The 12,920-nt window shown below is 36.3% G+C and overlaps 1 protein-coding gene across 1 annotated transcript in view; it reads right to left on the minus strand.

Annotated features, from left to right (window-relative positions):
* Positions 1-12,850: 12,850 nt before the first annotated feature.
* LOC129738156 (cell division cycle 5-related protein-like) overlaps positions 12,851-12,920 on the minus strand; it is a 983-nt gene continuing 913 nt past the window's right edge. The window contains exon 3 of the mRNA XM_055729341.1: positions 12,851-12,902. Within this exon, the coding sequence (XP_055585316.1) occupies positions 12,851-12,902 (52 nt within the window). The remainder of the gene's footprint in view (positions 12,903-12,920) is intronic.

A 12,920-nucleotide genomic window follows, 5' to 3' on the forward strand; every position in this document is an offset into this window, starting at 1 on the left:
ACGCGTTTTTCTCGAAAGCACATTTTTAAAGTCCGTGGACATCGTCATTTGAAAACTACTTATTCGATTCTTTTCAAATTTGGAACATATTTTCTACATATAAAATACCAGACCCCAACGTTTTTCTTTTTTGATTTTTTTACTTTGGGGAGATTTTAGAGGTGAAAAATGGCGGATTTTTTCGTGAAAAATCGTAGTTTTTACTTCAAACAGCCACAAAAATTTCATAAAAATATTTTAAAGTTAAATAAAAACGTTGGGGTCGAGAAAAACATCTATTAAAAATATTTTGCTCTGATTTTTTGACTTCAGATGATTCTGTGCTGAGATACAGTGTCCACCGCAAATCCTGTTTTCTAAAAGGCATCCTCGAAAATGCTCCGTCACCGGCTCATTTTTCAATATTTTTCTACGAAAAAAATACTAAATGTTCTTTTAACAATGCTTTGTATAATGCAAAAAATTTGAATACATTTGTATGAACGATAGCTCTAGAAAAAAATCGTGAAAATGGTGTTTTTTTTATACCCGTTAGACCCTACCCCCCCCTTAAGCCGAGCCATGTTATCTTTTTCCGATTTTCAAATTCTCTAAAGGAAATTTTCCGCTGAACCGCTGAATAACTATAAGAAAGCTCTTCAAATGTACCCTGAAATATTTAACAAAGCATCTTATAAATGGTTAAAAAGTAAATTTTGAGATACTTAAACTGTCTCCATTTCAAACAGGTTCGAGTAATTTAACACTTCACGCATTGCTAGATTGAAAAGTATGCTGCACACAGTACTAAGCTTTTAAATCACGTGATACTATTTGTGCTATTTGGTTGGAGTGAAAATAAGCCGAAAACGCGTCGTGAAAATAAACGTAGTTTTCATGAAGACATTTTTTCTACTAAAGATTAAATCTATAATGTTAATTGCTTCACAAATCTAGCATATGTATTTGCGTTAGGATGGCAGTCAAATGGGTCAAGTCGAATTTCGAAAACTGCTCATAAACATTTTGTGGATTGGCCCAAAAAACTAACCTCGCAAAATTTCAACTCATTCGGACTTATTTTGGGGTGCCTCACAGCGCTCACATTTATGGTTTGTTGCCCTCAAAAATCTCCTAGGGGGGACCAAAGGATCGTAATTCTAATTTTGATGCCAAAAAACTTAAAAATCTTGAAAAAAATTAACTTCAAAATTTAAAAAAATCACGTAATTTGTTTTGTATTAAAAAAAATTCTATTAGTAAAAATGAAATTTAAAAATCCCAAAATATCTGTTTTTTCCAAGGCTTGCAAACAAACAGCTCTCATGATAAAACCAAAAAGCATTTACAAGCAAACGGGTTGTTGAATGTGAAAGAGCTATTTTTTCACTTTGTATATGTATAGTTATAGTACTATTTTTATAATCATTTGGTGATAAATTTTTGATTTAAAAAAAGGACTTTTTCAAGAGTAAAACCGTATTGGACAAATGGTTAACTTTGAATGAAAATGGAAATAGTGGGAGGGCCTAAAGGAATGTGTGAAGGTAAAATTTCGTTTGTATTTTGTAGCTCAAACTATTAAGCAATTATTTTAATTTTTGCCCCTAAATGTATGCACCATAATAGTTCTTTTTTTGATTATAAATGTTTAAAAGCAAGGTAAAATTTATAAACAAGCATTTGTTAATATTATAAATGTTATTTTTTTATCCTTTATGATCAAGAAAACTCGTTAAAACCGTCATCAACTTGTTTCTGGAAAACATTTTGGGCATTACTAGTATATGCTAGTGTTGGTATTGGTATTGATTTTATTTCATGAATCCAAAACAAATCTTGTTAATATCACCCTCGCTCGAAACTAGCTAGCGGACTGTAAAACTAACTTTCAATGTTCAATCAGCACCACTATACTGCAGGCAGATCACTTATGCTACCTTTCCCACCGTGGGGGAGCAATTTAGTTTCACCCAGTGAAGAACATTCGGATAGGTTCTAGGCGTGACTCGTTTGGTTTGTTGTTTGATAGAGACTTATACTTTACCAAAGTGTATTATATTATATTATTTTCATTAATTCCGGCTTGATGTTATTATCTTTTTGATTCATTTTCGAAAAAAGCAGTCAGATACGAACCAAAGCGAACAGCACCATGAATTAATTACTTGGGCGCACATTGTATACACCTTAGGAGGACTCTTTAGGTGACGCTCTTATAGAGTGCTCATTTCAATTTTGAGTGTTATGTGAGTGACGAAAAACGCTCTCTGTGTGTATAGTCACTCCGCTCCAATCGACCACTCTTGCTCCACTCACAACAAAATTTAAAGAGCGGAGCTGATTGTTACACCGCTCTTGTTGGGCTCTGAAAAGAGTCCGAAGCCTGACCATGACATCCCGAATAGAAAAACATTGTGAAAAAACCATGAATTTTATTTTCACATTACCATGGATTTTATGGTTGACACTATGAATAGCATGATACAAGAAACGTTGAATGCACTGTCAAATTCATCGTTTTCGACAGTGAAATTTACGGTTTCGACCAAAATTACCATGAAAAAAGGGGGTTGTTAATCATGAAAAAATCAACTTTTTTCATACGTTTGGTTGTTGGTGGTTATTACAGCTTCCAAATTTGCTCAAGCAAACTGTGAAATTCAATGTTTTTCAACGAATTTTCATGGTTTTAAGGAAGATTAAATTCAATGGTTTTTCATGATCTTATAATAAAATGGTCGTGTTTGGTTTTCTTTATATAATTTTTATTTCTGAATCAAACATATTTTAATTTTTTCGCAATAAAAACACTTAATAATTATACTTAACACTATACACGAGAATGCTGCCATCTTTCCGTCGACCATCAGCTGGAATGTTTTGAAGCTCCCACTTCTTCACAGCCTTGAGAATTGAGAAAAAAGATTTATTTGAATTGTTTTGAAGTGCAATATTGTCATTTTGATAAATTTATGACGTTATGATAGATTTTGTTTATTAGAAAAGTCTGCTACCGAGCATGCTTAGAAAATAAAGCAATTGCTTTGTGATTTGTAGAGCAATTGCTTCAGATTTGGGCTTTATTCATACCAAACTAGCTTGTTCTAAAAGTAAAATATTCTGTCAGAGAAAACAGCTGTCAAAACAAACTTTATTCATAGCAACTGCAGCAATTGCTTTAAGTGACTACTCGACTGCTCGATCTGGTTTAGCAAAAGCAATTGCTAAGTTTTTTTCATATCACCTATGGTCACCTTCGAGTTCATAGGAAAATGAATGCAACACCATGGTTCTTGCTATTCGGGATAATACATCTAACCTAGAAAAACCAAAACAACAAACAATACAGAGTTTACATGTTCATTCAAAATTATCTCAGATCATTACAAAAATCTCTGAATGTTCACTATCACAAATTTGAAGCCAAAATGATATCCCCAATTGATGTTTTAGCTTTTCGAAATTGGACATATTTTATCGTGGTTGACGCTTGGCGGCGAACGTGTGGTATGATGGTATGAAGAATGAGATGGAAAGTACACATGATGTGTAAAATAAATATTCTTCAATTTTAAGATTCTAAAAATTGTGATTATTTTTACTTTTTATTTTTACTCTATTAAACGGTAACCTTTTTGTAAAATAACATTATATCAGATCAAGGAGATTTCGCAGACTTTTTTGTTCGGATGTAGCCGGCATAGATTTTGGTAAATTTTTCAACAAATGATTTAAGACCAAGAAAAACATTTAATTGAACATGGTTCGCGGGTCATGGTTTGGCCACCCATGTCTTAGATCCTATGTTTCGTGTCTCATGTTTAATATCCTATGTTTTATGTCTCAGTTCTCTGGTCCCAAATCAGGACTCAGGACTCACGTTCAGGTCTTAAATTTCAGATCTCATGTCTCAAGTATAAGGTGTCGGGTCTCAGTAATAACGTTTCAGTCCTTGGACCTCAGGTTTAGGTTTCAGAGCTGATCTTAGTTCAACTTTGAAGTTTTGAACAGATTTCGGGATAAGTACGGGTTTTCGCAGTTGGCATGTTTTTAACACGGTTTTCGAGGATAAGCACGTTTTTTTTTCGGGGTACGTGAACCCCGTGGAAAAAACCTTAGTATACTCGAAAAAATAAACCTACTGTATCTACCGTGAGTTAACATTATTTTCTTTCTTTTATTTCCAGAATCTAACAAATGTTTGATTTGATAATCTGAACCAGCAGATATCGGTAAGTGTACTCGGTAGTGTAGAAAAGAGGTGATCGTGCAGTTTTGGGTTTGGGAGGAATGACAACTTGCTGTTAAATTCCAAAAAAAAAACGGTTTTGGGTCCAACCGTTTAACTTATTCTCAAAATTCTTCTGAAAGTTTAAAAATGTTTAAATTTGAAGTTTTAATTGATTAAATATCGATAAGAACTCGATTAAACTACCGTGATGATAGAAAATTTTGCCTGTAAACTTTTTCATTTGATTGATTCAGTTGGTATTTAATCTTGTATTAAAGTTGGTTAAGTTTCAACTCATAGCCTTTTGTTGCTCAAAGCAACTATAACAGGACAGTAACACGTGATAGAATGTGTCGGTTTGTTTTCAATATTTGAGAAGCTACTCGAAACGATTTATTAAAGCCACAACTACCGCACACTCTCATTATTTGTGTCTTTTCGGTTCCACCCGTGTCTTCGTTCTTATCAGTAACGAAACCGCGAGTTTGTGTTGTGTTGCGCGATGGTGATGACGCGAAGGTGTATGGACTGCATGGAAAGGCAGCGACACGTGTGGCGATTGTGTACCAGGTATAGCTTGCTGTTATCAGCCAGTTACGATTACATTCGAAACGCGCTTGTCAGCAAAGGTCTGCTTTGCAACGCTCTCGCTAGAATTTGATGTGTTTGTTGTTCTGCACTCGACATATGCCTCGAACGTTCAGTGGTGGGTTGTTAGATTTTTTTTTCTTACTGATCCACCTTCACAGTTTTCACAATTGGTAGCGCAATACAACTACGCATCGGAATCTTGAACCCGTAGATTATTGCTAGGATTAGCTCTACGGAACGGTCGCCTGGAAGCCTGATAGATTTTTATTGGCCGCGTTATCAACCTCATGTACTTCCAAACGAAACAAGAGCGACGTGGACGGATTACTGTAAAGCAAGCTGTAAAGTAGGAAACTTGTTTTGTTTCTGCGGACTCGTTTTGCAAGCCTTGTTGGCGGGCAATCCGGGAAACATCTGCTGTCGTTCGAAGCTGACGATCGTCGGTTCACTGTGGCTGTGTTTTTTTAGTAGCGCTAAACGCAATACTTATAGTGCAGCAGTTGATAGGCGTCAAGGTCGATTCAAGAAATTCCGCCTCAAACAAATGCTAATTATTATGATGGCGAACGGGACAAACTGAAGCTCCGTCCGGAGACCCAAGGACGCGATTCAGCGACACTGTCTGTTTAGGTAAAAGTTTCTCCGGTTTGAACTCTCGAGGTGAAAGTGGTTCGACGGAAACTAGTTTCGTTTTTATTCGTTTGATTTTGGTCAACTTTGGCTGTGGCTCTCGGGCGCTTTGTGGCGAGATTAATTGAAACGTGTATCAGTTTATAATGTTGAAAGGCTATAAACTTGTTTTTGGATAAAAAAAAAATCAAACTTGATCAAACTTCGAATTTACAGTAAAACAATTTGGGTTTGTGTTTTGAGGTAGCTGTTATTTCCCGCTAGCTTATCTTCATTCTTAAAAAACCCGTTTGAACCTGTCATTAATAAACAATTTTTTCAAAATACCATTCCTTACCTTTTTTGAGAAAAATATTATCCAGTATCGATTTTTGTAAAGGACGAATGCGCCAATATTGCTGTTTCTAGAAAAATGCGTTTAAAGTTTGACAGCTGCACAAGCAGAAATATTACAAAGGTATTTTGTTTTCTTAATATCTCGAACACAAATCATTCATCTTACGAATGAGTAAATTTCAAATGTACTACTTCATACGCGCTTTTGATAAATCGATACCGGTTTGGTATGCGAGTCGAGTAAAGTGACTCCCGATGCTCACTACTTCTTCCTGGTTCTAGAAATACTTAAGGAAAGAATTCTAAGTTCCAATGAGGTCGCAATTCATGCGGGCTGAATTTTTTGAAGTGTCAACATATTCGCAAAATCACGTCATGTGACAAGCAAAATATACCCACAGTATTCTGTTGAAAACATGTGTGTGGATCATTCAAAAGTAACAATTGTCGCGTTGCTTCGCGTGATGGCGTCCACTGTGTTTCTGACACTAGGAACCTTATCAATCATTTCGAAAAAAAATAAATTCTCCCCCTTAATCCTAAATGCTTTTTCTAGGAAGGAATCACCATGTGTTTTATTTGCACCGAAAACACGGACAGTTATCTTTCAGCGTTCTGTGTTCGGTTTTGATTCGAGCTAAGAATACGCGCTCAACAGCAAATAATTACATCTTTAACTGCAGAGGGCAACAGACAACAACAAACCTGCAACAGCACAAGATTTATGTTTGGAAAAGGCAAATCATTGGGAACGTTTTCAGCACCGGGTGCCGCAATTTTCCGATGATTCAGCAGCTGCGCGAGCTCAGCCAAGCAAATCGACGACCACACCACCACACAGAGCATATTCCTCGAAAACAAGGAAGCAAATCAGAAACAACAGAGCACAGAAAAAATAGCCATTATAACTTCGCCATCCAGCCAGCTAGTAAAGCAGCTAGTCAATATGTATGTACATACTTATATGCATGTACATAGTTGGTAGAAGACAGAACCAACTACTATCCATCCTCCGCAGATCATGTACCCAGTATGTTAGTCAGTTTTCTCGTTCGAAGGGGGGCTTGTCGATGGGGTGCCGCGGAAAAGAAAAGGCGTCTGGCCATGACATCGCATATTGTATCCGTATCTATCATTTCCTCCCGAGTTCTGCGAATCCATCGAGCCAAACAAACCCACCCACCCATATATTACCAGTATGAAGGTGGGTGGTGTTCGTTGTTCAGTGTGGTACGCTCAAGGAAAACTCAACTTTTCCTTGGGCAGGGTCAGGCCAAACTTTTGCAAATATCAACAAAAAGAATATGATATGGTGCAGGCACCACTGATGGGTCCGTTTAACTCAGAAAGCTTTGGATAGCTTCAGTCTGATTCTACATTGCAAGAAAAACCAAAATCGAATAACCCATAAGAGGGCAAGTGCTGCACCATTCCCCTGTAAATAATTGTGTTAAACAACGCTGTTTTACACCTTTGAACTGCTGCTGCAGCAGCAGCTCATGTGAGTACAGCAGGAATATGGCGGCGGCGATGCCGACGACCACGATGGGTGGGTTTCTTTATCGTCTGATGTGGAAAAACTGCAACTATTCGAACTTCCCCCAGCTGCTGCTGCCTTATAGGGGTTGTGCAGAGTTTTCCACTTGTTTGTTCAAACAAAGTGATGGTTCTTTGTGAGCTAGCTAGACCTTTGACCGTGTTGGTCCAAGTGGAACTTGGCGGACGGTAACAGGAAGTAATGAACCGAAATATCCTTGAAGCATGTCAACTTTTCCTCATTTACCCGCGTAGACGTCTCTAGGCATTAAATGGGTTTTTGACATTTTATATTAGCTCTGGATTCAGTCTTTCGAAACCTTTTGTTTACAATTAAGCTTTTGCCTGTTTAAATGTTAAAAAAAGTATTTCCAGAATGAAATTTAAATTATGAAATGGAAGAATATTTACTTATATTTTTTTGCCAGTAAACAATTTGAACTAGTTCCTAAAAACAGTTACCGAGATTTAAATTTTAAATGCTCTACAATGATTCTAAAAAAAATGACGGCATTGATGAATTTGTAAATCCTCAAAATTCATATTTAATTCCATCTTACATTCGTATATGTTTACACTAATCTATTCATAAATTTTCATCAGTTATTTCATCAGTTTTATTTAATATTTTCTGTTCACGGATTGCAAAACAAAGTTCAATACATGAATCTCATTGGAAAAATGTCTATCCACAACTTTGCTGAAGAACGAAACACGATAGGAAAGAGCCAAAAAAGTTGTAATGTCGCATACCGATAAGATTTTTTTTCAAGAAAAGAATCCAGCAACACTGTTCGAGCCAATCGTACAGTGTTCAAAAATACACTTAGTGAAAATCAAATTTTGATGAAACGCAGTTGAACGTTCGGATTGTTCTTATGAGAGGTGAATTTTGACCGTAATTGGTAGAAGCATGTGGAACAACCAAGAAAGATTGAGAGCGAAGGTTTCTGGGCCTACTGTTAAAATTTACAAGTTCTAAAATTTTGGGGACAGTCGATATGACTCAGTATTATGTCAGATATAAAAGATGCATCAAACACAGCTCGACGGGAAGGCAGTGTATGTAGTCCAATAAGATTGCATCTGTTTTCGTATGCAGGAAGATTGACAGGATCGTTCCATAGTAGATTGCGGAGAGCGAAGCGTATGAATTTTCGTTGAATCTTTTCGATATGGTCGATTGAGTTGTTGTAATGAAGATTCCACACTACCGAGCAGTGCTCTAAGTTAGATCGGACTAGTGCACAGAATAGAACTTTAAGGCATTGAATGTCTCTGAAATGCTTGGATATTCGAAAAAGGAAACCGAGACATCTTGAAGCTTTAGTAGCAATGTATGAGATATGGTTTTTGAATGAAAGTTGTTAATTACGCTAACACGTGTTAGAGGTGTTTGTTGAATGTGGTAGTCGTAGAAAAATGTTATAGATACAAAACTTTAAACCTGAAACCTGAGACAGGAGACATGAGACCTGAGACAGACTTTAAAACCTGAGTCGTGAGATGAGAGACTTGAGGAATGAAACATAGAAAGAATGACATAAGACGCTTCTCATGAGCCACCTCTCCAGTCCTTTCTCACGTCCCAAGTCTTATTTCTCACGTCTGACTTCTCAAGATTTCTCCTCACGTCTCATTATTCACGTCTTACTGCTTACATCTCATTTCTCACTGCCCACGTCCCATTTTGTCTCACTTTTCTTGACTTTCGGCTCACTTCTCAGTGTTCATGTTTCACATCTCACTTCTACGTCTCACGAACAATTTCTTACTTCTCACGTCAAATTTCTCATGTCACACTTCTCACGTCTCACTTCTCACACCATACATGTGTATGACTCATGTGCCATGTCTAATGTCTTAAGTCTTATGTTTCAGTTCTCAGGTCTCGCCCAGGTCGCATGTTTTATGTCGCTGGTTTCTTGTCTCATGTTCAGGTTGTAGGTTTCAGGTCTCAATGCTTAAGTTACATTTCTAGTTGTCTTAAATTTCGTATCATCGGAATAGCACGGTTTTTACACCGTTTTTCTGCAATTAGCATGGTTTGTTAAACACGATTTTCGGGAATTAATATGATTTTTTTTCACATTACGTATAATAATTCTTGCGGTACAGCTGTCGTTAATAACTAGAAAGCTATTGATTTAAGAGTCTTGTAATATTTAGACAGAACAATCGGTCTCCATTAAATTTTATTTTTCAAAACATATTATCAGAACTATAGTGTCAGATGACATAGTTCTAGGTTTTTTGAAAACCACATACCTTTAAAACTAGTGGTTAGAGATAAAATATATCAGTTGATTTGAATTCAGAATTCGAGACTCCATGACAGACAGTCATTCTTTGTTTCTGATGATACCGAAAGTCAACTTTTTGAAATTTTTTCATATCGAAACTTCGTTGTCTAAGGATGCACAAAAGTCATTCTACATATTTACACTCGTCGAACGTACACGCAGCAAAACATAACATTCATCGACATTCGTAGTTGGTTTCCGCACAGGAACGTGTTTCCGTCTCTAAAATATGGACCCTCACATCTAACGGTTCAATAAAAGTTGTCTAGCAGCTATTTTGTGTTTTTTTTCTTCTCAAGGAAACAACTTCGCTCGTCGTGATTGCAATTTTTATTTTAAATTTCGCTTTGTGCAAAATTATTGATTCGCTCGAGTCGAGGCCGGAGATAGAGAAATCTGTAAGCGCCCCTAGTGTGGCTAACTCCGACAACGTCATTCTAAACCAGATGAGATGGGGATGGTATGCTAAGGAGGGAGAAGAGGCGTAGAGAGACTATGTCACCGCTAGCTGCTGTCGACGCCATTAAATGTATGTAGTACTTGCATTATCATCGGGCGGACCGATTATAAGCTTGTTTGTGCTGCTGCTTGAGCTGATAGCACCTTGTTGTGTATAAGTTGCTCACTTTGGCACAATCTCCGTCGTCTGATTTGCTAAGGTGCTGTTGTTTTCGTCTCGATCGCTGATGTAGGAACTCAACCCCCCTTCTCGTGTCTCTGTGTTGACTATAGACAAAGTCAGAAGACGCCAGAAACATGCGCCTCACTCTACTCGACTTGTCATGAACTGCCTCAGGAAGAGACACATTGTTCTCGAATGAACGACAGAAGGAGCTAAATGTGTTCGAGCTCGGTACACAAAGAAAGAAACTCTGAGACGAAAAAAAACCTAATCATTTTTTTCTCACTTATTTGTAATAGAGCTGACAAAAAAATCGGTAAACTTTTGTTGAACGAAACCGTCTGCGCAATAAAATATGTTTTTTTTTGTGCTTCAATCATCTTTGCTCGGGCTTGGACTCGTGGATTTATTCAAGTCAAAACCACCACACTGCCAAAAGTACAAATATCCAACCCATGATCAAAGAGCATTAAAGCAAACAACAAATCAACCTTCTAGCTCGCTGCCATTTGGGTTTAGTGAGCCAATCGAGACTCACGGACTCACCGCGTCAAAGTGAAATCCCAACAAATTGGCTTTGACCGTGACTCAGAAAATGGTCTTGAATGTTCTCGGTGTCCGCCGTTGATGGCTCGATGATGATGAAGGCCTCCGGCCATTACAGCCAGTTGAAAGCGTCCGTCCAACGATGCAGGAGGGAGAAACGAAATCTCCAATGATGGATTCAGGTTGTAAACGCCACGACATAACGGCGAATGAGAAAAATAAACGAAATGAGAGCATATATTTTGATGTTTCATTAAATTCTATTGTTCGAATGTAGATACAGGAAAAAGTATGTATGTATGGAAAATATAATTTTTGCATATTAAAGCTTCTTTCTGGATTTAATAAGCTTGAACTTTTTTTGCCAATTCTTAAATTTAATTTTTTGCTAACATGAGCAGAAGTTTTGAGTATTTCATGGATTTTAATAATTTCAAAATAAAAATTCTTAACACAATGAAAAGTATTTAAAAATAAAAGGTTTTTGTTGAATTCATAGAAAGTTTTTGTCAAGATTCTATGAATAAGCCAACACATTGTAGTTTGTTTGTTTTTCGTTACGAAGTTAGGTTTTGAAAAGGCCTGCTTTTTCTACCGAAAAAAAATATAATGCCGAAAAGTTGTCGTACAGCCGGATTCCGTAAAACATATCATCACATGTACTGCATTTCTCTTCCTCTTATCGACTACACGGACTTGGCCAGCGTCGTTATTGGTTCATATTAAAATCTGAAATTCTCAAAACTGTACTGTGCGATTGTGTTGGTTGATCCCAGCAACCTTTAATTTGATTCATTGTGCAATGTTTTTAACAATTTATTACATAAATAACTACTAATTTTAAAAACATCAAATATCTTCTCTGGGGTACGACTGAGGCTTGTGCTTTGTCCACTTGAAATGTACTGCAAATCATGGGAAATTTATTCTTGAAAGTTATATCTTTTTAAACTTGCAGTACATCTCTGGTGATTTATGAATGGAAATTTTTTTCTATTATTTATGAGTAGAATTCAGAATTTTGGTTGAAATTAAGATATATTATTAAAAAGTCTGACTCAAAATTGGAATTTCAAATATAGAAAGTTTAGTCGTGAATGCCATAAAGATGGTAAAACGACTATAATCGAAAAAAAATAATTTAGAAGCATTTTCAGAATTAGCATTCTAATTTGTGAACTCCAAATAAGATCAAAACTTAATAATTTAGGTCATGTTCGGCTTTCGGTCAAGATTCACAACACTGTTTATGTGTTCTTCATTCTACGTTTCGAATTAATATTTTATTTTTTTTCAAGGAATCGAACATTCGTGTTAAAAGTGTTGTAAATCTTGACCGAAAGCCGAATATGACCTATAAAAATAAATAAACTTAATACTAGGATCCCAATTTCAAAATCAAATATGCAGCATCCAGATTCAGAGCAAGGATTCTGAAACAATGATTAAAAATAAATTTTTCAACACATCTTCAGCTTAAAAATCGGAGTCTTTTTTCGGAATTGATGTGGGAATTACAAAAATTACACAGGTGCAGAGCATTTTTGATTTCTATGTTCTAAAAACTTATTTTTGAAAATTTAGCGTCCTCAATTCGAATTTTCTTAATCACCTCTAGTTTTGATGATAAGGTGAAAATTCTAAAACTAATCAGTTCTGAGTGGAATCAACTTTGATAACAGACGAAATGACCTTTATAAAAACCAAAAATTGGTTGCGGATCAACTATTGCCCTTTATTGGTTTCTATCTACAATTTGGAGATTCCGGAATATAATGTCTATTTCATAAATTCAAGAAAAAGTCGCAACTATTTCTGCTAACACTGTTGAGATGTCGAGAAAGATGTCCGTGTTAGCGACAACAATTTCAGAACCTTGGGAAAACCAACTAATGTATGTTAGAAGAATTTTGAGCATGAATCTAAAAAATTTTTAAATTTTGGTCGAGAATCAATTTTTTTGCATAAAATAAGTGATGTAGTGGAAAGCAACGGGACTTCGTTCCAAAGTTGTCTCCACGTAACTATCGCTAATTTTAATGGAACCATATTCAGTAGTTTCCATCCCCGAAATTACTTTGGCTTCTTGTGTCCAGCATCCTGTCGTCGTTGTTTGCTTATGGAGCTAAATTCAGAAGGTAAT

This window comes from Uranotaenia lowii, chromosome 1, assembly GCF_029784155.1.
Source record: "Uranotaenia lowii strain MFRU-FL chromosome 1, ASM2978415v1, whole genome shotgun sequence".
In the NCBI taxonomy this organism is placed as follows: Eukaryota; Metazoa; Arthropoda; class Insecta; order Diptera; family Culicidae; genus Uranotaenia; species Uranotaenia lowii.